Source organism: Salvelinus sp. IW2-2015, linkage group LG12 (assembly GCF_002910315.2).
Source record: "Salvelinus sp. IW2-2015 linkage group LG12, ASM291031v2, whole genome shotgun sequence".
Lineage (NCBI taxonomy): Eukaryota > Metazoa > Chordata > Actinopteri > Salmoniformes > Salmonidae > Salvelinus > Salvelinus sp. IW2-2015.
The window spans coordinates 5,184,078-5,206,432 of NC_036852.1; the positions used below are offsets into that span (position 1 = coordinate 5,184,078).

Genomic DNA, 22,355 nt, shown 5'->3' on the forward strand with positions numbered 1-22,355 from the left:
AGGGGGGTGGTCCCACTCTTCAGCTGCATCAGGCATGGACACCCCCAGGTGAGAATCATTCTGATGAATCTTTGTTACACTTCTAATTTTCCTGCTTTACAGCACTAATGGCTGTCCTTTCACTCATGCTCTCACTCTCTGTCTCTCTTCCCCCCCTCTCTCAGGTAGCAGAGCTGTTGCTGCAGAGCGGTGTGGACATTAACACCATCGATAAGCAGGGCCGCAGTCTGCTGATGGTGGCAGCCAGCGAGGGCCACCTCAGCACTGCTGACTTCCTGCTGACAAAGGGTGAGAGGTCCAGGGTCAGGGTCACATCATGGTACATGTCAATTCTCAGTCCACTAAGGGGGATAAAGTGTTATTTTAGATAATTTTTTCATTTTGTAGCTCTGAGATATACAGTATAGACTGAGTGGCCAGTTTATTAGGTACACCACCCCGTTCACGTGGCCGTGGCTTGCTATATAAAGCAGGCAGACAGGCATCGGGGCATTCAGTTACTGTTCGTTTGAACGTTAGAATGGTCAAAACTAGTGACTAGCAGAATGGCACCTCGGAACGCACAACTCGTCTGTCCTTGTCACGGATGGGCTATAGCAACAGACGGCCACACCTGGGTTCCACTCCTATCAGCTAAAAACAAGAAGAAGCGGTTCCAGTGGGCGCACGATCACCAACACTGGACAATTGAGGAGTGGAAAAACTTTACCTGGTCTAACGAATCCCGGTTCCTGTTGCGTCATGCTGATGGAAGAATCAGGATTTGCCATAAGCAGCATGAGTCCATGACCCCCATCCTGCCTGGTGTTAACGGTACAGGCTGGTGGCGGTGGTGTAATGGTGTGGGGAATGTTTTCCTGGCCGCTGAGGGTCCGACCCAGTACTAGATGGGTGTACCTAATAAACTGAGTATATGTCAGACTGAGTTGCAGTGGAGTGAGCATGTTATTTCTGATCTGGTTCCAGGCGCGTCTTTAGCCTCCGTGGACAAGGAGGGTCAGACAGCTCTGAGCTGGGCATGTCTGAAGGGTCAGAAGGGCATGGTGGAGCGCCTGGTGGAGAAGGGGGCAGAGATAGATCACCCTGACAGGAACGGACGTACCCCTCTCCACCTGGCAGCGTTCAACGGTGATGCAGAGATGGTGGGGTTCCTTCTAATACTGCAAACTGGAGAAACAAATAGATCCACAGACATAATTCTGATTTCGCTGCAACTGGCCTAGATTGTCTTAAACTGTCCTAGATTATAGATTTTTAAAAACACAGTACTGAATTTGCCCAATTCCCTCCAGCACCTTTGGCCTTGTTTGAATCCTTTTAAAATGCTGTTTGTTTTGTGGTGTCCTCTACAACCACAGGTTCAGTACCTGGTGGAGAAGGGTGCGGTGGTGGAGCATGTGGACCACAGTGGGGTGAGGCCTCTGGAGAGGGCTGTGGGCTGTAGAAACGCTGCTGTAGTGGTCACCCTACTGAAGAAAGGGGCCAAGCTGGGTGAGTTGAGTTGACCTGATCTGTCAGTGTCTTGAGGAAGTTGCTATCAACATCATGTATTTCACCCCTCTTTCTCTTCACTCCTTTCTACCTGCTAAAAGGCTACAGAACATCCCCTTATGATCGATCAGGTACTTTCTTTAGATACCTTTTAGAGCGTTCTGTGTGTGTGTGTGTGGTGTGTGGTGTGTGTGTGTGTGTGTGTTTAACCTGTGTTCTCTTACCTCTTGACCAGGTCATGCTACGTGGGCGATGGCCACATCCAAACCAGACGTCCTTCTCATTCTCCTACAGAAACTCATGGAGGAGGGAAACCTGCTGTATAAGGTGGGTTAACAACCAAACGAAAACCTGATCTCTCTCGGTGTGTGTGTGTGTGTGTGTCTGTCTGTCTGTCTGTCCGTCTGTCTGTCTGTCATGAAAGTGTGTCCAATTAGAAAATCTGCTAGCCCTCTTCTCCAAATCAATGTCTGTATTTTCTCTCCCTCTCCTCTCTTTCTCTCTCCAGAAGGGGAGGATGAAGGAGGCAGCCCAGAGGTATCAGTACGCTCTGAGGAAGTTCCCCCGAGACGGCTTCGGAGACGACCTGAAGGGCCTGAAAGAGCTCCGTGTCTCCTTGTACCTCAACATGTCACGCTGCCGCAGGAAAACTAATGTGAGACACACACACACATAGCACATCAGTTGCTAATATAATTGAACACGTAATAAAATTGCAGGTATTGCATCGTCTGATATAGCTACACACTACTCCATTCGCTATTTTATAGAATTTAACACTGAATGAAATGTCATTTCATGTTAATAGTATAGCAGTAGGTATAATGGATAGATCTTCATCTCAGCAGCCTGGAGGGTGTGATCTAACACACCCTTGTTTGACCAGACAATATAATAAGACTGTTATACTAGAGTGGTGGTGGTAAAATGGCATCCTCCGGCAAATTAATAATGGAAAGATGCTATGATGTGATACGGTCATGCTCTCCCATATACTGGAGGAATCGCTCACTCACACACACATGCAAGGTGGACGCGCTTGCACAAACACGTGCGCACACAAACCCACACGGAAAGAAGGGATCCTCCCTCCGTTGTTGCTGGTAGATATTGGGTCAGGGGGAAGAGAGAGCTGGCTGGGCACACATATCATCCATATTTCATCATGCTGCAGGTGAATAGAACAGGAGGGGAGTGGGAGTAGAGAGGCCATAAAAACTGTTATTAAACATTGAACAGTTACTCAGAGCTGTGGATTTCAAGGCTGTGGTGTAATGCCCACCTCCATCTCAAGGACGGAATCACACTGTGGTTTGCTTCATTAAATATTCACCTGAGAGGAATGAGGGGAGCAGGGAAACTCGTTTAAAAACAAGCCAACCGCATGCTCTCTAGGCATACAAAGAGATAGATGGATACACTGTGTACGCAGGCATGTACACACACATTGTACACACACAGACATATTGTACACGCATGCACACACACACCAGGGCCACTAGAGGTGCTTATGAAATTACCATTAAAGGCCCAGCTCAGTCAAAAACATGATTTTCTTGTGTTTTATATACTCTACCGTTCAAAAGTTTGGGGTCACTTAGTAATTTCCTTGTTTTTGAAAGAAAAGCACATTTTTTGTCCATTAAAATAACATCAAATTGATCAGAAATACAGTGTAGACATTGTTAATGTTGTAAATGACTATTGTAGCTGGAAACGGCTGATTGTTTTTTAATGGAATATCTACATAGGCGTACAGAGGCCCATTATCAGCAACCATCTGATGTTCCAATGGCACGTTGTGTTAGCTAATCCAAGTTTATAATTTTAAAAGGCTAATAGATTATTAGAAAACACTTTTGCAATGATGTTAGCACAGCTGTAAACTGTTTGTCTGATTAAAGAAGCAATAAAACTGGCCTTCTTTAGACTAGTTGAGTATCTGGAGCATCAGCATTTGTGGGTTCGATGACAGGCTCAAAATGGCCAGAAACAAAGAACTTTCTTCTGAAACTCGTCAGTCTATTCTTGTTCTGAGAAATTAAGGCTATTCCATGCAAGAAATTGGCAAAGAAACTGAAGATCTCGTACCACGCTGTGTTTGGCTTTGACTACCCTATTGAGTAAGAAGTGCCCATCAAGCCAATCCAACTTGTGGGAGGTGCTTCAGGAAGCATGGGGTGAAATCTCTTCAGATTACCTCAACAAATTGCTTGAGAAATGTTTCTTTGCTAAGAAGCTATTTTTGTTTTTTGTTTTTTTATGTTTATGAAAACCATGAGAGTAAGGTACTTATTGTTCCCCAGAAATTATTTCACGACTGCATTGTATCTTTAAGAGTCAATAGTTTTCATTTCCGACATCTGATTGAAGGAGGTTTTTTTTTACGGTTTGGAGAGAAGTTACGAGCACCCGTCTGGAGAATCCATTAAGACACTGGGAGAGAAAGCTGCTCTACTCTGAGCTGCACACAGATGAATAATTCTCCAGTTAAACAACGCTGAATTCCTCATTCCAGTCACTTACAGTAATTGCAAAGTGTGGCGCTGTGTGGACTACCGCTGGATTCACATTGCACTCATTAACGCTCACAAACACATTACCCAGGCTAATGACCTCAAGGCGTTGGTTTTGGCTTCTCCTTGAGAAATTCAGGGTGGACTGAATTTAACAGTAAACATTCATAATTAACTGTTGAGTTTATCCTCTTTTTCCCGACAGGATTTTGGTATAGCGGAGGAGTTTGCCACCAAAGCCCTTGAACTGAAACCCAAGTCTTATGAGGCGTTCTACACCAGAGCACGAGCCAAGAGGAGCAGCAGGTTAGTACAGGCCAGTTCATACTGATAACAAGGGGGGACTAGAATGGACGAGTACAGTTTTGTCTAAGGACAAGACACACTCACCTCTCACTATGTTCGCCTCATGTGTCCATCCAGGCAGTATGCAGCGGCGCTAGCTGACCTCCACGAGGCGTCTCGGCTCTGCCCCACCAACCGTGAGATCCGCCGTCTGCTGACGCGTGTGGAGGACGAGTGTCAACAACAACAACAGCAGCAGCAGTCCCCCAACACACCACAAGGCCAACAAGCAGCACACAGCCAGACTCCCGACGACCTCACAGAGAGGAGCCAGGACACAGAGAAGAGTTGTGATACACAGAGCCAGGATGAACTAGATGATGATTATGAAGAGATAGGGGGAGAGGAAGAGCCCTCACAGAACCCCTATGGACCCAACAGGCCCAAGAACCCCTATGGACCCYACAGGGCTCTCCCACCAGTACCAGGCGCAGTGGGCTTAGCTCCCCTGGACCCCAGGCCTGGTTCCCCTCTGGACGYGTCCACACAGACCAACCTGTCTCTGGACAAGCAGGGCRCTGTCCTYCAGGGTCCTAGACAYAACCAAAGCATGAAGACCAAGCAGCAGCAKTGTAACTCCCTGCAGGTAGGGGGCAGACCAGGGGGCAGGCCTATGTCTCTGTGTGGCCCCTCCAGCCCCCTGCCAGGCAGACACATCTCCACCTCCCTGAGACCCAGCCCTGGCCTGGGCATCGACATCAGCCCTCTGCCCTCCTCTTCCACAGACCACCACCCGGGGCTCACCCCTGTCAACCACCACCACCTCTCCTCCTCCTCCTCATCTGTCCAGCCCTTCCAGGGCCACTCCTCCAGCTTGGCTAGGGGAACAGACAGGCTCTCAGCCCACCCCGGCACCACGCTGGACGGGCAGGCTGGGTCCCTCACCCCTGGGGTTGGTAAGGAGGTAAGGAGGGAGGGTTTTGGGGGGTCGGCTGGCCCCGGTCTGCGTTCCGGTGGTCAGACGGGCAGTATGAAGGCCTCCAGCTCTAGCAGTAGCCTAGCCTCCAGCGGGACCCTGTCAGACAGCAGCAGGACCCAGGCTCCTCAGGGGCCCGACGTGCCTCGCCCCAAACCGGCTAAACCAGAGCTCAAGCCTCGGCCATTCATGGGGGTGAAGGACAAGGCAGTGCGTGTCCAGGGGCAGCCCCCACCTGGACTGGGCTGGCAAGGTCAGCCTCACTCCCAGCCACTTTCCCCTGAAGGTCTAGAGAACCAGAGACACAGCATGGCCCCTACGGACAACATCCAGGGATTAAATAATGAGTTCAAGCGGAGGTCCTCTTACGCTGAGCCACTGCAAAGCCAGGCTCCCCTCCAGGGGCTCAACGGGGCCCAGGCTCAGGCCCAGCACCTGGCCCAACAGGCTCAGGCCAAGGCCCTGGCCAGGGAGTTTGGAGACAGGTTCTACCACAGGGAGTCAAGACCAGGTCCAGCTGCAGGCCTACATCACTCCTCCCAGTTCCCAGACGGGAACCACCGGCAGGCAGGGCTCACCAGAGATAACCCAGCCATCCTACCCATCAAACCTAAACGCTCCTTTATAGAATCCAACGTCTGAACTGACCATGTTCATTCAAGCACAAACGCAGGTGCAGACGCCATAATAACTTTCTCTGTATTCCAGAGAAACGGTGGCAAGGGAAGGGTTTCAAAGTTTCTTTCTTAATCTGACTCTTGTAAAGTGACAGTGTATGTGATGCACTGCGTTTAGACTTAAGCAGCATTTGAGGCTTTTGTGCTTTTTGCGTAAGCATGCCTAGAGCAACTCCAGAGTGCACATAATCAGACCTGGGAAACACCATATAGTACCAGCCCAATAGCTGAACAGTAGCACAGCATCCTACTATGGGCCATTATAGCAACGTAACTATGATGTAGTTTGTAAAGAACAACACTAAATGGTTTCGATACTAATGGACGAGAAGCCATTTGATTAAACGATTGGCACGCATATTGAATAGGGATATTTATACATTAGATTTGTATGTGTTCTATTTATAGATTATATAAGTGGTGATAGCCTTTGTCAGTATAACAGAGCCCTCGATGCAAAGTGTTTCACAATGCATGGAGGGTTCTATACCTTTGTACATTTTATAAATAATCATATTTAATTAAGTGTACATATAATCCTACGGACATTGTTGTAACTGCTTGTTGTTGCGGTCTATGTTAATTTATTTACTGTGCCGATGGCTTGGTCAGTTGTAAGAACAATATATTTTATATAGTTATTTTTGCACAGCTAGAGAAATAATTGAAAAGTTGATGGATTTATTTCGTTTGTGCGCACAACATTAACAGTTTACAGTAAGGTACAGAATAGCTTGRAAGGGTATTATTGGTGAGATGATACAGATATTCTACATGAACATTGTTGCCATCTTTGATTTGTGAGCTATGCGACACATTATACAGACTATGCTCAAGCACTACTACCATAATCATGGGGAATTAAAATCTCTTTGGAAAACTACAATGACAACAGTCTTCCCTTTCGAAATGTCATCTCCCTTCCCCTCATTTCAAACACCCATGTGTAAAATTGTGTGTGTACCGACATCTGCTATCCCTGTTATATAACTTCAGCCATAGATTGAACACTTCTGTTGTTTACACCAGTATCCCTTCAAAATGCCTACAGTGCATTCGGAAAGTAATCAGACCCCTTAACTTTTTCCACATTGTTACATTACAGCCTTATTCTAAAATTGATTTAGGATTTWAAAAAAATAATCTACACACAATACCCATAATGGCAAAGTGACAATTGTTTTTTTATTTTTATGTTTGCAAATTCATTACAAATAAGCTGAAACAATTCATTTACACAAGTATTCATACCCTTTGCTATTAGACTCGAAATTGAGATCATGTGCATCCTGTTTCCATTGATCATCCTTGAGATGTTTCTACAACTTGATTGAAGTCCACCTGTGGTAAATTGATTGGACATGATTTGGAAAGGCACACACCTGTCTATATAAGGTCCCACAGTTGACAGTGCATGTCAGAGCAAAAACCAAGCCATAAGATCGAAGGAGGCACAGATCTGGAGAAGGGTACCAAAACATTTCTGCAGCATTGAAGGTCGCCAAGAACATAATGGCCTCCATCATTCTTAAATGTTTGGAAGTTTGGAACCACCAAGACTCTTCCTAAAGACGGCCTCAAGGCCAAACGAAGCAATCGAAAGAAGGGCCTTGGTCAGGGAGGTGACCAAGAACTCAATGGTCACTCTGACAGAGCTCCAGAGTTCCTCTGTGGAGAACGGAGAACCTTCCAGAAGGACAACCATCTCTGCAGCATTCCACCTATCAGGACTTTATGGTAGAGTGGCTAGACGGAAGCCACGCCTCAGTAAAAGGCACATGACAGCCCACTTGGAGTTTGCCAAAAGGCATCTAAAGACTCAGACCATGAGAAACAAGATTCTTTGGTCTGATGAAACCAAGACTGAACTCTTTGGCTTAAATGCCAAGTGTCACATCTATAGGAAACCTGGCACCATCCCTACTGTGACGCATGGTGGTGGCAGCATCATGCTGTGGGGATGTTTTTCAGTGGCAGGAACTGGTAGACTAGTCAGGATCGAGGGAGAGTTGAACGGAGCAAAGTACAGAGAGATTATTGATGAAATCCTGCTCCAGAGCACTCAGGACCTCAGACTGGGGCAAAGAGGATCTGCAGAGAAGAATGGCAGAAACTCCACAAATACAGGTGTGCAAAGCTTGTAGTTTCATACCCAAGAAGACTCGAGACTGTAATTGCTGCCAAAGGTACGTCAACAAAAGTAAAAGGTCTGAATACTTTATTAAATAATTGATTAAATAACAAAATGTGGAAAAAGTCAAGGGGTCTGAATACTTTCCGAATGCACTGCACTATCATCATCAATGAAATGGTTTTGGAGCTAAAGCAGCAGAGTAAATAGCAGAGTTAAACACGGTCAACATGCATGAGTGTATATGTTAGAATGTCTCATCAGCTATAAATATTTACATTCTAAAGTAGTTTCATCCCAACAGATGTGTAAGTGCAGACACAGTGAGGGGTTGAATCGAAGCTCAGTATGGTCAACCTGAAAACATCATTTATAGCTTTATGTACTATGAGCCTACTTTTGGTCAGAGGTTAACTGAGGGATAGACCATCTTTGGATTGAAAGGGATGTAGAGACGCCCTTGCATCCCTCTTTCTCACTGGCCGGTCCTCCAGCGTCCAATAGCCATCTTCAGGGTTCGGTTTGGGCTCAGAAGTGTTGTCCGTAAGGGCAGGTTGGTCATGGGGCTGGAACGATTCTTGGTTGTGATCCAGGAGTACCCATCTGTTCAGAAGAAAAAGTAGACAAGATGGATAGTGTGTTTTGCATCCTTTAAAAGCACGCCACTGTATTTCAAAAAATGTTGTAGCATAGCAATAGATAAATAGATACCTAAAAAGGCACAACCAGACAGAAAGACAGGTTGCCGTGGGGGCGTGTCCCACCTGCAGCGATAACAAGGTCCTTCATCAGCTCTCTGGTGATTGGACAGAGGAACTCATCAGGAACACCGGTACACACACCCCCCGCCTTCAGCTCCCCCACCTTCCTCAGGACCATACTGCGCAGCCCCACAGACTCTACAGTACACCAACAGGAAACAACAAGGCAGAGTTATGGGAAAATGGTACATTGGCCAATGGAGCTTGCATCATTTGTGGACGTGATATCCAGGCTTGAACACACTGCGTACATGACCCATTTCCTGGTCACCATGGAGACTACAGTAAAGTGAGGTCAGTCTGTGTGTGTGTGTTACACACAAAAAAACAAAAAGAGCCCTCCATCCCTGAGAGGAAAAAGGATAATCTCTCTCCATCAGGAAGATAACAGCCTGGCATGGCGCCATCCTCACTCTCAGAGACAGTAGAGAGAGACACCCATGTCTACTAAGAGATTCATCTCTTTTAGAGAACACGGCTGTTTGGTTACCATGGTTGCTATTGGCGTGAGAGACCAACAACAGACCCACACCTACCACCTCACAGAGAAAAAGTTGGGAAAACTGGCTTTCCTCACTAGGGTGAAAGATCTGTATTTAAAAGAGAAGATATACGGATCAACCAAAATCTGTAAGTCACATTTTCAGATGGATTTTGGAATTGTTTCAGACAGAAATGGTATTAGGTGTATACCATTTTCTATGTTACATGATATTTATTTTGGGATGAGTAATTGTGTTATGTAATGGGGCAGAAATCTTAAAGCAGATTACACCCGCGGTGCAGAATACACATGGCCTAATCTAATGCTGTTCAGTTTAAATGTATGTAATCCTGAGGACATCTCATTAACATTCATTCCTCAATGTCCACCTTGTTTTTCATTTGTCCCTCCCCCTACTTAAAAACAATTATTCCAGTCTGAGTATGTGATGACGCTCTGTTTCCAGCTACTGTACAAAACAGTGATCTCAGATACCAGACGGACAAGTGGGTAATGTGTATAATATGATAACGAGCCAATTAGCTGTATGATAATGCATGTTATTATGATAATGTGTCTAGTCGATGGTGTGATGTGCCGTCCCCACCTATGTTGAGTTTTGAGGCCAGTGTCTCCTTGGTCAGACTGACGAGTTCAGCGCCATCTATGTTGTTCGCCTTGAAGTTTTCCACCAGCATCTCCAGCCCCTCCTCACACAGCCACGCCCTCCTCTGACCAATCACTGACCAGAAGTCTGGAGTGACGCGGCAACTTTCTGCCTGATAGGTCGGAAAACAGGAAATGACATGCTGTTACTATAGTTATTAATGTGTAATCCATCAGAAGTTTCTACAGTGGTTTTTAGTCACTTTCCCCACCTCCGCATGAGAATGTTGCAGTTTCAACTGGATAACAAGATGTGAAAAACAAAGAGCACAGTAAGACTCCACATAAAAGACAACAAAATACCATTGTCAACTAAAACGATGAACATTAATATATTTACAATTACAGTCATTGAGTTGCAAGCCTTTTATTGACAAGCCTGTCTTAGAAAGAGGTGCGTATAGGTTCTTGGAAAGGTGTCAGGTCAGAGGAGGAGAGGAAGAAAGCATTGTGAGCCTATATAACTACTGGGTGTACAAAACATTATGAACACCTGCTCTTTCCATAACATAGCCTGATGAATCCCTGACGAATTGAGGCTGGTCTGAGGGCAAACGGGGGGATGCAACTCAATATTAGGAAGGTGTTCTTAATGTTTTGTACACTGTGTACACTAATACAGTGACTCACATGAAAATAGAAAAGCAACTCAGTTCTCACCAGGCAGTGCTTCAAGGAAAAAGTCACCTGGAAACACAACAGGCTATGAAAGACTCAGTTATTTTTGCAGAAGGCATTATCACCTGGTTAGAAGTATTACTCGCGATAAAGCACTCTTTGATAGCAGTGGGACTCCTAGGTTTCACATAGAGATCCTCCATCACTAACTGCTTTCAATGAGCAGATTGGACATTAGTGGTGCAGATAAGGAAGAAAATGTCAAACTCACCAGGTAAAGATTTGCCTTTTTTCCCCCCATGAACCATGCAGAGAGAGGGATGGTGATTTGGCAGAATAAAAAACATAATTAAGCCATAATCAATAAAGAAGAGCTTATGCAAAAACAGCACATAATCACCAGGCTGTCATCACCACTAAGTCAACAGGATCTTTGTTTACATGAGAAAATAGTGAAACAGTATGTAGGAACCCCACACCGTGACTCAGAACGCTAATGCCATTCTTAATGCCAATAACACTGGCAGCTTGTCAATACACCTCCTATCTTAGACTTCTGTCCATCTTTGTGTGTGTGTGTGTTACCCACCATGGCCACTGCGTGTGTCCTCTACTCTCCATATATTGACAGTCTTGTCCATAGAAACCGTGGCGTGCTGGGAGAGAAGGCACACGGCGTCATGTACCTACGGCAAAGGATCATGGGAGCGAGGACGGAAAGGTACATTTTTAAAAGTAGGCTACTCGAATAAGGCCATTTTGATGTGACTATGTCCCAAGGGTAAGAAGGAAGATTACCTCTCATGTTGGTTCAATGTGTAGAGCAAAGCCCCCTGGCAATGAAAAAGCAACAACATTCCAGTTCAGATGAGGTGTTTATGGATTTCTATGTGGGACATTAACATGGGGAGTTAAACTGAAATGACTTCTACGGTAATGAAAAGAGCTTGAGTGTCTTACAGCATCATACACTGTGACTGTTTTGTCCACTGAGCTGCAACAGAAAAGGCAATGGACAAAAGCAACACACTTCTCCCCCTTGTGGCCAGTTGGAGTAAATGTACAACTTTATCTTGACTAACAGAGCACTTTGCCTTAGATCACCTATGGGCTGACTTACCCAGACACAAGCAGCTGTCCGTCTGCAGAGAAAACACAGGAGAGCACCGGGGCAGACCGGCCGGTCAGGGTCTGCAGCAGCTGCATCTTACAGCCTACAGGCCAGAGGGGACAGATGGACTACACCTTCAGATCATTCATTGTGAACACACATCATTTGATTACCAACATATGCACACAGTTCGACGTTAAACAGGGCATTTGCATAACCATAGCGTGTGGTCAACGTACTGCCTGTGCAGAAGATATGGAGACGGTCCATATCTTCAGCGTGCGGTCTTGTCCACAGGAGGCCAGGCGGAACTCTACCCCACCACTACCTGAGAGACGGGAACAAATGAATCAAACACCAGTCTCAACAAATTCCCATATATGGAGACTCCAAGATAGCCTGGTCCCAGATCAAAATGTTGTGCTGTATCGACAACGCCTACGATCGTTGTCATGTTTGTACAAACAGATCTGGGAACAGGCCAAACTCAAAGATAGAGGGAGGAAAATACCATCATCATCATCATCACCACCGAGGATCTTGGGGCCAAAGCAGTAGCAGGTGACCCCCAAGTCGTGATTGTTCTTCTCCGCGTGGAGCTGGTTCATGTCCAGGTCCCACAGCCTGAGGTCCCCATACGTAGATCCAGTGACAAACATCGGGCCACAGGGGGTGAAGGAGCAGGCCACCATAGTGGTCTCATTCACTGTTGACAAATAATCATTTAAGAACACTCTGCAAGAGACAACACATATCAGTCTGCAGATATAGGCGTATTTATGAGTCGATAACATGGAGATAAATTATATCAATCAATCAAGTTTACCTGTGCAATGTTTTCGTAGGGAAATCCCAAAGCCCTAAAGTACCATCAGACGCCTTCGAAACCAAATGTGAAGAGTCGGGCGAGAAGGCGCAAACCCTGACGGGGTTCCTACCCGGATGCTCCAGCACTGCCTCTATCTCACCCGTGTCCGTTGACCACACAACTGTTGAACCATCAGTTGAACACGAGGCCAAATACTGACCACAGGCGCTGAAGCAACAACAGTGGACGCCATAGCCGTGGCCAGAGAGTGGGGATTATGGGACTTCGGGAAAAGTCTTGGGTGTTGTAAATTCGTAAGGTTTTATCAGCTGAACAGCAGCGTGGTGGAGAAGGCGCACCAGGTGACATCGTCGCGATGGTCTTGCAAGGTACAGATCAGGGACACCATTTGAGTTGGTCTTGATGAATCCCTTTGACAATAGAATATAACTATTAACTGTGTGACATTACAATGATTACAAGATAGCTAGCTAGACTCGTTGTTATCCAAACAGCTTGCCACACCTGGAAACCATCTGAAGTTGCCAGAGCAGAGAGGTTGCAATCGTATGCATTTTAGCAAATAGGCTACTTACTACCCACTGAGCAAAAACTGCTCAACATTGTTTCCACGTCATTTCAAGCCAAAAAAACTATGTGATGACGTTGAATCAACGGGGGAAACTAATTGGATTTGCAAAAAATCATCAACGTAAGGGATGTTTGTCTTTTTTTTCACCCAACTTTAAGCTAAATCCAATGATATGGTGAAAGGTTTTGTTGATTTCACGTTGGTTGACAACTCAACCAAATGTAAATCGAAACTATACGTTGAACTGACGTCTGTGCACAGTGGGTAGTTAGTAGCGAGCAGATCCAGCACCTTACGCTTGCTTACAGCTGCACTACAGGGTCGGACAGGCTTCGCAGAGTTGGCGTGTGATATGGCTCAGAAAACTTACCTCAATTCAGGGATGAGAAAGAACTTGATTCGAAGCTTTGAGAGCTTTGAATCAATTGTCCCATTATCCCAACTGTTAAACTGACAAGATTGAACTACTGCTAGTTTTTCCAGAAAACTGCACTTTTTGTCCTTATGCTAAAAAGAAGTTGCCACATCAGCCATTTTGGAATGGCAGTGTCAGCCAATCAGCTCCTTTGTTGTTCAMCGCAATGTGCCATTCCACAATGGCTGCTGTGGCTACTGCTAGATAACATGTAGCCAATAAAACTGAACTCCACAAATTACYTTGCACACCCAAAGACTAGCCCACAATTACACACGACATTGCGGGCAATTCTTTGGGTGTTGAAATCAGTAGTTTTTAAAAAAATTTATAAAAGGGCAGTTTTCAGAAAAACTAGCAGTCTTTCAATCTTCTCTGTGTAACATTTGGGAGTATTCGAAGTACAACTTATCCCTGGAATTAGATATGTTTTCCGAGCCATATCCACTGTGTCTTAATTTAAAGCTGCAATATGTAACTGTTTGGGCAAGCCGACCAAATTCACATAGTAATGCGAGTTATAGATCTATCATTCTCATTGAAGGCAAGTCTATGAAGCAGTAGAGTTGTTCTCTATGCACTATTTCTGTGCTTCCCGTTCTTAAGTTTCGTTTTTGCATCTTTTACTTTCAGTATTGTACACCAGCTTGAAACAGCTGAAATACAATATTTTTTGTTTATTGAAAATATATTTCACAGTAGTTTTGATGGTACAATGATTATCTACACTATACTTGCTTTTTATGTCCCATAAATTGGAATTTGGCGAACTATTCGACATTTTAGCAACCAGAAATGGCGGAGTGATTTAAGCATAGCGCACCTTCATGCAAACGGTCTGTCCAACCCTGTAGTGCAGCTATAAGCAAGCATAAGYTGTCGGATCTGCTGGCTAGCTAGTTAACTAACCCTTTAACTAGTCTAGCTGTTCGCGCAACAGCATCACTCTATGCTCCTGTTGTTTAGTTTGTATTATAACAAATGCATGTAAATACAAAGCCAGTATTATTTTATATTCTAACTAAAGTGGGATGTGTGTTTATTTTCTTACCTCTTTGCGTGTCTATGTTCAATGTTTACTTCATGGTTATGCACGCTGTCATATGGTCAGCTGACCATGATGGCCTTCCCCCAAACTTCAGTGCGTTCAAGACAACTGGGAACTCGTGAAAAAACGAGCCCTGACTTGGAAAAGTAGTTTTGAACGGTCATCCAACTCGGAATTCCAAGTTGGGAACTCGGGCCTCTTTCGAGAGCTTCGACTAACCAACCTTAAGATCACTGACGTCATGATTTGACCTCGTTTTTATCCAAGTTCCCATTTGTCTTGAATGCACCATATGGCGAGTAGGTGTGTCGAAAGGAGTGGGCGAATGGACAGGGAATCAGCTTATTGTGCAGATTTGCTGCCACTCAAGAAACAAAWTTTTTAAAACAGTTCAATCAAAACTGTCTAACGTAAATTAGAAAGCTTTCGACACACTCACTACTTTCCACACGCCCACTACTTTCATTTCGACACACCCACTCGCCCATACTCCCGTCGCAATTTTGGGATGATGCTACGTCCCCTTCTAGAAATATGAGCCATGGAGCTTGCCAACCTGCAGTAATAAAAACCGGAAATGAGTTCGTTCAGCCATTCCTATGGGGGAAAATTAATGGGGAAGGAATATGATTTTGGGATAAACGTCGAAAATAWGGTCTGAGGTTAACACAGGCTTAGGGGGGGATCTTATATATTTTGTTCTATGAGATAATATCAGTCAGTTAACGTGAACTTTATGAATTATGAAGCCTTTTATGTGCTTTGTGATTTTTTTGATTACATAAATGCTTAAAATGATCTCATAGAACAAAACATATAAGATAGTTTATCCAAAAACCATACAAAAGCTCCATTCATTTTCTCATAGGCTTTGTCCAACGAATCAATGGCTGAGTTAGTGCCTACAAAAATATTCCATTACTATTTCTCTCTATTGATGGTGTCAGAGGAAGGCCCTAAAAATTGTCAAAGACTGTCACTGGAGTCATATGCCGCATTCAAACGTCGTAACTCTGAAATGTCCGACTTGCTAATTGGTTGAACGGGCACGTGTATAACTACAACCAGTTAACAAGTCGGAAATGTCAGAGTTTCCTAGTTCCGACTAGCACGTGAACACGGCAGTAAACCAGGGCAACTGCTTGCCCTCAGTCGGAGTCTCAATTTACTGTTGCAAGTTAGAATTGTAGAATACACAAGGTGCAATTTCGAAATGTGGCTTTGCATCAGCAGTTTTTCTCTTGCTATGTCAGTCAATTAGCCCATATCAGCTAAACATTTTTAGATTGGAAGTTAGTCTAACGGCCAGCTATCTGAATTTAGTAATCATGGTCGGGGGCCCACAAGCCATACCCCCATCAATTTGGTTGGTCAGTCTCTCTCAGATCTCATATTAAAAACAGCAAACATTTCTCTCCACCCTATGTCAAAATGTGTAGAATTGCAGGAAATTTGCTGTAAAACAGCTCATGTTCCTCTCCTCCCTAAGGCAAAATTAGTAGAATTGCATGTAATTAGTTACACAATTGCAATATTTTCTCTACACCCCAAGGCAAAATGTGTAGAATTGCACAAAATGAACTTTAAATCTTTCTCTCCACTGTCAAGAGGTGGGATGCTAACATGTTTTGCTCAGCCCCTCATGATGAGTTCAGATTTTTTATGTGTTGTCTGGGTTTGGCTGGTGTAGGCCATCATTGTAAATTAGAATTTGTTCTTGACTGGTTAAATAAAAATATCTGCATTGACTCATCACATATGTTACTGTTTCTTTATCTATCCTGTGGCCTAGTCACTTTATCCCTACCTANGGTCTGAGGTTAACACAGGCTTAGGGGGGGATCTTATATATTTTGTTCTATGAGATAATATCAGTCAGTTAACGTGAACTTTATGAATTATGAAGCCTTTTATGTGCTTTGTGATTTTTTTGATTACATAAATGCTTAAAATGATCTCATAGAACAAAACATATAAGATAGTTTATCCAAAAACCATACAAAAGCTCCATTCATTTTCTCATAGGCTTTGTCCAACGAATCAATGGCTGAGTTAGTGCCTACAAAAATATTCCATTACTATTTCTCTCTATTGATGGTGTCAGAGGAAGGCCCTAAAAATTGTCAAAGACTCCAGTGACTGGAGTCATATGTTGCATTCAAACGTCGTAACTCTGAAATGTCCGACTTGCTAATTGGTTGAACGGGCACGTGTATAACTACAACCAGTTAACAAGTCGGAAATGTCAGAGTTTCCTAGTTCCGACTAGCACGTGAACACGGCAGTAAACCAGGGCAACTGCTTGCCCTCAGTCGGAGTCTCAATTTACTGTTGCAAGTTAGAATTGTAGAATACACAAGGTGCAATTTCGAAATGTGGCTTTGCATCAGCAGTTTTTCTCTTGCTATGTCAGTCAATTAGCCCATATCAGCTAAACATTTTTAGATTGGAAGTTAGTCTAACGGCCAGCTATCTGAATTTAGTAATCATGGTCGGGGGCCCACAAGCCATACCCCCATCAATTTGGTTGGTCAGTCTCTCTCAGATCTCATATTAAAAACAGCAAACATTTCTCTCCACCCTATGTCAAAATGTGTAGAATTGCAGGAAATTTGCTGTAAAACAGCTCATGTTCCTCTCCTCCCTAAGGCAAAATTAGTAGAATTGCATGTAATTAGTTACACAATTGCAATATTTTCTCTACACCCCAAGGCAAAATGTGTAGAATTGCACAAAATGAACTTTAAATCTTTCTCTCCACTGTCAAGAGGTGGGATGCTAACATGTTTTGCTCAGCCCCTCATGATGAGTTCAGATTTTTTATGTGTTGTCTGGGTTTGGCTGGTGTAGGCCATCATTGTAAATTAGAATTTGTTCTTGACTGGTTAAATAAAAATATCTGCATTGACTCATCACATATGTTACTGTTTCTTTATCTATCCTGTGGCCTAGTCACTTTATCCCTACCTATATGTACATATCTACCTCAATTACCCCTGAACATGGACTAGGTACTGGTATCCTGTGTATATGGCCATGTTATTGTTACTCATTGTGTATTTATTCCTCATGTTGGCCTATTATTTTTCTTGTATTTCTCGTTTTTTCTCTGCATTGTTGGGAAGGGCCTGTAAGTAAGCATTTCACTGTTAGTCTACACCTGTTGTTTTACAAAGCATGTTAGAAATGGAATTAGATTTTGAATWGATATCTGYTTTTAATGTCTATGGTGTGTGTATGCGTATGGATTGTCACTAATTACTACAGCCACAAAGTCAAAATTCATGAAAAACAAAAATGAGCTTTTTAGGCTTAATTTAAGGTTATAGTTAGGCATAAGGTTAACAGTGTGGTTAAGGTTATGGTTAGGTTTAAAAACAGATTTTAAGAAGTTGTAGAAATAGGCGGGTTTAGCCATAATTATGACTTTGTGGCTGTGGTCTCTAGTGACAACCGTGTATGTGAAGCCTTGAGCTCCCAGTAGGCCACAGAGCCAGTACAGAGAGGTTCCAAACAAACCTCTTTATCGATGGTAAATGTTGATATTTTGGTAAAACAGGCATCGTCGGCATATAAGTTAATATAATATTCCAGAGGGCTCTTTTCCCCCCCCCCAAATAAAATTAAGCCTTGGCCAATTGTGCACCGCTCTATGGGACCCCCAATCGCAGCCAGATGTGATACAGCCTGGATTTGAACCAGGGACTGTAGAGACACCTCTTGCACTGAGATGCAGTGCCTTAGACCCCTGCGACACTCAGGAGCCCTAAGTGTTGGGAGCCCCCAGGTGACCAATAGAGAATTGAATAGCTTGATGGTCCATGTTATTACCATCTTAAAACAATTATATGTGTTAACATAGGCCTCGTAGGCCTAGTTATAGAGAAAACACATACAAAAATAGGTATTTGGAATTAAAGGTGGTTGTTAATCATGTTTTACCGAAGCACTCCCCGGAGGAAGAAGTCCATGTCCCTGGCACAAAAAAGTTAGCGAAACGCAGAAAGAAACCATGTAGCCTTGCCTTGAAAGCAGTGTAAGCAGATAGAGGCCAGTTATGGACCTAAACCAGTGAGGCTACTGAGGGGAGGACGGAGCAAATGGAATGGCATCAAGCACATGGAAACCATGTGTTTGATGTATTTGATACCATTCAACTTATTCCGCTGCATCCATTACCCCGAGCCAGTCCTCCCCAATTAAGGTTCCAGTGACCTAACCTCAAACACTCATGAAAATACGAAAGTTATTGTCTATCAAAGAATGTCCTTTTGGCCATAAAAAAATGTAGTTATACAAATGGATACATCGATTTTATTCAATTTGTCATTTTTGTTAGTGAGATTGGAAGGTTGGGGGTTCGATCCGTGGTCAAGTCCAAACAAAGACTCTAAAATTGGGACCTGATGCCTCTCTACTTGGCACTCAGCATTAAGGAGATGGATTGGAGGTAAGGCCCTGCAACAGAATAGTATCCTGTCCAGGGGGTGTACCTGTACATCAAGTTTCCTCATGCAAAGGCTTACTTGTCCAAGGTTACTTACTTAAAGGAGTAGTTCATGATTTTTTCACTTGTTGTTACATAGTTCCTCACACTGTAAGTAGTCTATGGGCCAGGAGAAATTGTAATCCATGGTTCAGTTGTCTTTAAACAGCCACTACAAACTTAGCTAACTTTAGCCATCACTAGCTAAAAATCAATGGAAGGGAGAGGGCCATGTGATCCCTGTGACCAAAATAACCTGAAATCAAATCAACTCCATATTTGGTTTGATGTTCACATGCCCCTGTCACTACCATTGATTGCTTAAAAACTATTTTAGTTTCTTTTTGACAATTTTCATGGAAAGCTATTACAGTAAAGTACTTAATTGTTCCCCAGAAATTATTTGATAAAAATGACTGCATTGGGCCTTAAAATGCAGGAAATGCGTTATCATTTTTTTTTTTWATATAATCTGGAGGACCACCCATCAATCATGTCCAGACAACGTTAAACCCATTCACAATGACAGCAAACTGAAAGTTCTCCTTGTTGTCTCCCCTTTCAGTATTTGACAGATCTAAAATGACTCGATCTCCAAAGTCTAGATTCTAATCTAAACCCTATTAGTCATTAACATATACTCATAGGCTAGATGTTTCAAATTATTTGATATTTGTGTGAACAAAAGGGCTAGTAGAAGTAGGTGATTAGAGGGGCCAAAATAGGCTCTAAATTGAATAGGTACTACATTCATGTGCTACCCAAAAGCATAGCAAAACTACAAAGGTATTCTCCTCCCCACTCACATCATCCAAATTAAAATGTCATGACTCATGACACAGGGTAGGTGGACGAGGGGAAATAACACACCCAGAGTGAAACTAGGTTGAAAAACATCCTTTAATAGGTCCGTGCCACACACTAGTGAAAAATAAAGCTCCTACAACAAAGAATGATACTTTTTTTCAGCAATATCTTAAATAAAGTAACTTCAAGTACTCTGACTTGGGTACAAAAAACTCAATGCCGCTGCCTCCATTAGGCCACGACACACAGCAAGATTCAAACACAGTGGTTACAAATGGCCTTACGTCCTCTGTACTGTGGCAAGGCAGATATGGGGAAATGTTTCATGGGAAAAAAGACCAAAAAATACTTAAACGTTGTTGTGTTTTTCTCTTTCTGTATGGAGAGGAATGATTATGTGTCACTGTCAGACTTTTGGAGCCATGTTGGATTGAAATTATATAAAATAATGTCATCATAAATGGAAAAACCAAAAAAATGATAATCCTACGCCTGTTGGAAGGGTAGGCACAACCAAGATTAAGGATACCACAAGTGTTTTGCAGAGGATATGTAGTATATTGTGTACAAACAAATATTATAATGTTTTTTTTAATCACTTCCTTCACTAAAAATAGAATAGAATGCTACATCATCTAAGGCATAAACAATATCTGATATTGTTTAAACATTCGTTCCCAAACAAGACTTGAATATTGACATTAATAAAGTATTACACATGTATCACCAATTGTCTGACTGTTTTTTCTGCAATTTTTGTAATTAAATGCAGTTGTACAGTTTTTAAGTAATGATTAAGTCCTCTGGTGCCCAAAAGCATAGAACAGTGTAACAGTAAAAACATTTCTTGGCTTTGTTTCAATAATTTTGGGAAAAAAAATAAAATAAAAAGTCAAACCAAAGACAGACATTCCTTTCGATTCAAAGCAGTGGAGCTGATTCTTCCTTTTCATAGAAAATGATGTGGACCTTTTTTATTTTATTTATTTATTGATTCATAAATAATTATCTAAAAATTAAATACATTCACTATAATACGATTAAATAAAAATAAAGAACGTCTATTTACAAGTAGTTGAAAAGATATTCTATTCAAGCCAGATGCATCTTGGGTGGTTTGAGACAGGAATGAGGTTCAGTGGGAATGATCTTGGAACAGGAAATGGGTATTGGCACTAAGTACACCGAGTATGAGACCTTGTGTGGGCATCTTGTTGGGTGTTCGGATCTGTTGTACTGTAGCAACACCGAGCGTTACAAGTCTGTCTGTTGAGCATTTCACTTTAACCGTCCGGGTTTGTCCCAAAGGTACCAGACGGACCAGCATATCATCCCTTTGTCGTTCCAAAACATGTGCCCTTGCTATGAAATGATCAAATAGAACTTTATGAGTGAGGTCCTGGTTTGGAGACGTGTGATTGATCGGTAAAAACAACACCAATACTGATGGAATTAGTTTATTTGCTTGAGAAAGCTTCTGTCCCATCTCTTATCAAAGAATTCCTCATGTTGGTGTCCCGCTCGCCCAATGTCTGAATTGTCTTCATTAAACTTTTCACAGTTATCAAAAACCAGGTTGACGTCAATAATGAAAGTCTCCAGATTCTGATACCTGAAACGAGAGGTACAGATCATTTCGAGTAAATGAGTACAACACTCGATTGGTATGTTATCTTTTCCTGGTTACGTGACTAGATCAGAAAATAAACTCTGGGTTAGTCATAGTATGACTACTAGGGAGTGGATAGTAATAGTGTCATATTAATAGTGAACTCACTGGCTGCTGATGAGCTTCTCTCTGATGGTGGCGAAGTCCATGGGCTTCTTGATGACCTTCCTGTAGCCAGGGATCCCCTTGGTGTTGACGGGGTTGAGGAAGGGCCAGGCATCCTGGTGGCGCTCCAACTCAGCCAGGAGCACCCTGCAGAAGAGAACACACACACACGTCACAAAGGGAATGTTAACAGTACATTGGACCTTCAATTATTTAAAGAGGCTGAACGCAATGCCCCAGGCAAATACATTTACAACCCGCATGTACATTTCCATCAGCAACTCACTGATTAAAGTGATGATACTTGTGCTTAGAAAATGACTCAAAGGTTTATGGTGTAGTACAGTACCTGCACAAACCCAGGTCTCTGTTGTTGTCTCTGGCTGTCTTGGCTCTCTTCACACACACCACAGGGCTCTCCTGACTGGGTGACTGGGGTGTGGGCGGGGCCTGGGACGGGGCGGGGCTCTCCTCTCCTTTCCTTTTCCTGCTGGGGGGCTCTTTCGCTCCTCCTCCTTTCTTCGGGGTGCTGTTGGCGCTCGCCGAGTCGTCCTCTGACACCTCCACGTTACCGTTACTGTTGCCGGCCTGCTTCCCGTTCCGCTTGGCCTCAGCAGTGGTGGGTTTCTTCCCGCCTCCACCCGCCACCGGTTTGCTGGGCAGCTTCTTGTTCTTGGGAGATGGGCCGCTCGCCTGAGGGGAGGAGGAC

The 22,355-nt window shown here is 43.5% G+C and overlaps 3 protein-coding genes across 12 annotated transcripts in view; 1 reads left to right on the plus strand and 2 right to left on the minus strand.

The window, feature by feature from the left end:
- The window catches only part of LOC111971072 (protein TANC1-like), a 52,657-nt gene extending 45,826 nt beyond the window's left edge, over window positions 1-6,831 (plus strand). Inside the window, exons 15-23 of the mRNA XM_070445868.1 lie at window positions 3-48; window positions 165-288; window positions 967-1,142; window positions 1,359-1,491; window positions 1,593-1,622; window positions 1,727-1,818; window positions 2,000-2,146; window positions 4,213-4,313; window positions 4,431-6,831. Coding sequence (XP_070301969.1) covers window positions 3-48; window positions 165-288; window positions 967-1,142; window positions 1,359-1,491; window positions 1,593-1,622; window positions 1,727-1,818; window positions 2,000-2,146; window positions 4,213-4,313; window positions 4,431-5,910 — 2,329 coding nt within the window. The 3' untranslated portion in view covers window positions 5,911-6,831. The remainder of the gene's footprint in view (window positions 1-2; window positions 49-164; window positions 289-966; window positions 1,143-1,358; window positions 1,492-1,592; window positions 1,623-1,726; window positions 1,819-1,999; window positions 2,147-4,212; window positions 4,314-4,430) is intronic.
- LOC111971073 (WD repeat, SAM and U-box domain-containing protein 1-like) lies at window positions 6,607-11,813 on the minus strand. 10 transcript variants are annotated; one of them, XM_070445944.1, is made up of 7 exons: window positions 11,566-11,813; window positions 11,404-11,438; window positions 10,877-11,291; window positions 10,618-10,674; window positions 9,929-10,100; window positions 8,841-8,975; window positions 6,607-8,679 (listed from the first exon to the last, which is right to left on the minus strand). In XM_070445944.1, the coding sequence occupies exons 3-7, from the start codon at window positions 10,904-10,906 to the stop codon at window positions 8,552-8,554; spliced, it is 522 nt and encodes a 173-aa protein (XP_070302045.1). In that variant the 5' UTR covers window positions 10,907-11,291; window positions 11,404-11,438; window positions 11,566-11,813; the 3' UTR covers window positions 6,607-8,551. The 10 variants fall into 10 exon arrangements, with proteins under 10 accessions (XP_070302045.1, XP_070302042.1, XP_070302043.1 ...); XM_070445941.1 differs by having other exon boundaries at window positions 11,404-11,491; window positions 11,726-11,810; XM_070445942.1 differs by having other exon boundaries at window positions 11,726-11,785.
- Window positions 11,216-22,355, minus strand: part of LOC111971074 (bromodomain adjacent to zinc finger domain protein 2B) — a 34,219-nt gene continuing 23,079 nt past the window's right edge. Inside the window, exons 32-38 of the mRNA XM_070445869.1 lie at window positions 21,996-22,339; window positions 21,650-21,793; window positions 21,338-21,484; window positions 12,228-12,451; window positions 11,952-12,044; window positions 11,726-11,819; window positions 11,216-11,291 (exon numbers count right to left, since the gene is read on the minus strand). Coding sequence (XP_070301970.1) covers window positions 11,216-11,291; window positions 11,726-11,819; window positions 11,952-12,044; window positions 12,228-12,451; window positions 21,338-21,484; window positions 21,650-21,793; window positions 21,996-22,339 — 1,122 coding nt within the window. The remainder of the gene's footprint in view (window positions 11,292-11,725; window positions 11,820-11,951; window positions 12,045-12,227; window positions 12,452-21,337; window positions 21,485-21,649; window positions 21,794-21,995; window positions 22,340-22,355) is intronic.

Coding starts and splice junctions, on each gene's coding strand:
- LOC111971073 (XM_070445944.1), bottom strand. CDS start 10,906: ATGGGGGGAAAAAAGGCAAATCTTTACCTG. Junction 8,976..9,928: donor GGCCTCAAAACTCAACATAG/GTGGGGACGGCA, acceptor GGTGTACTGTAG/AGTCTGTGGGGCTGCGCAGT. Junction 8,680..8,840: donor GGACCTTGTTATCGCTGCAG/GTGGGACACGCC, acceptor TCTTCTGAACAG/ATGGGTACTCCTGGATCACA.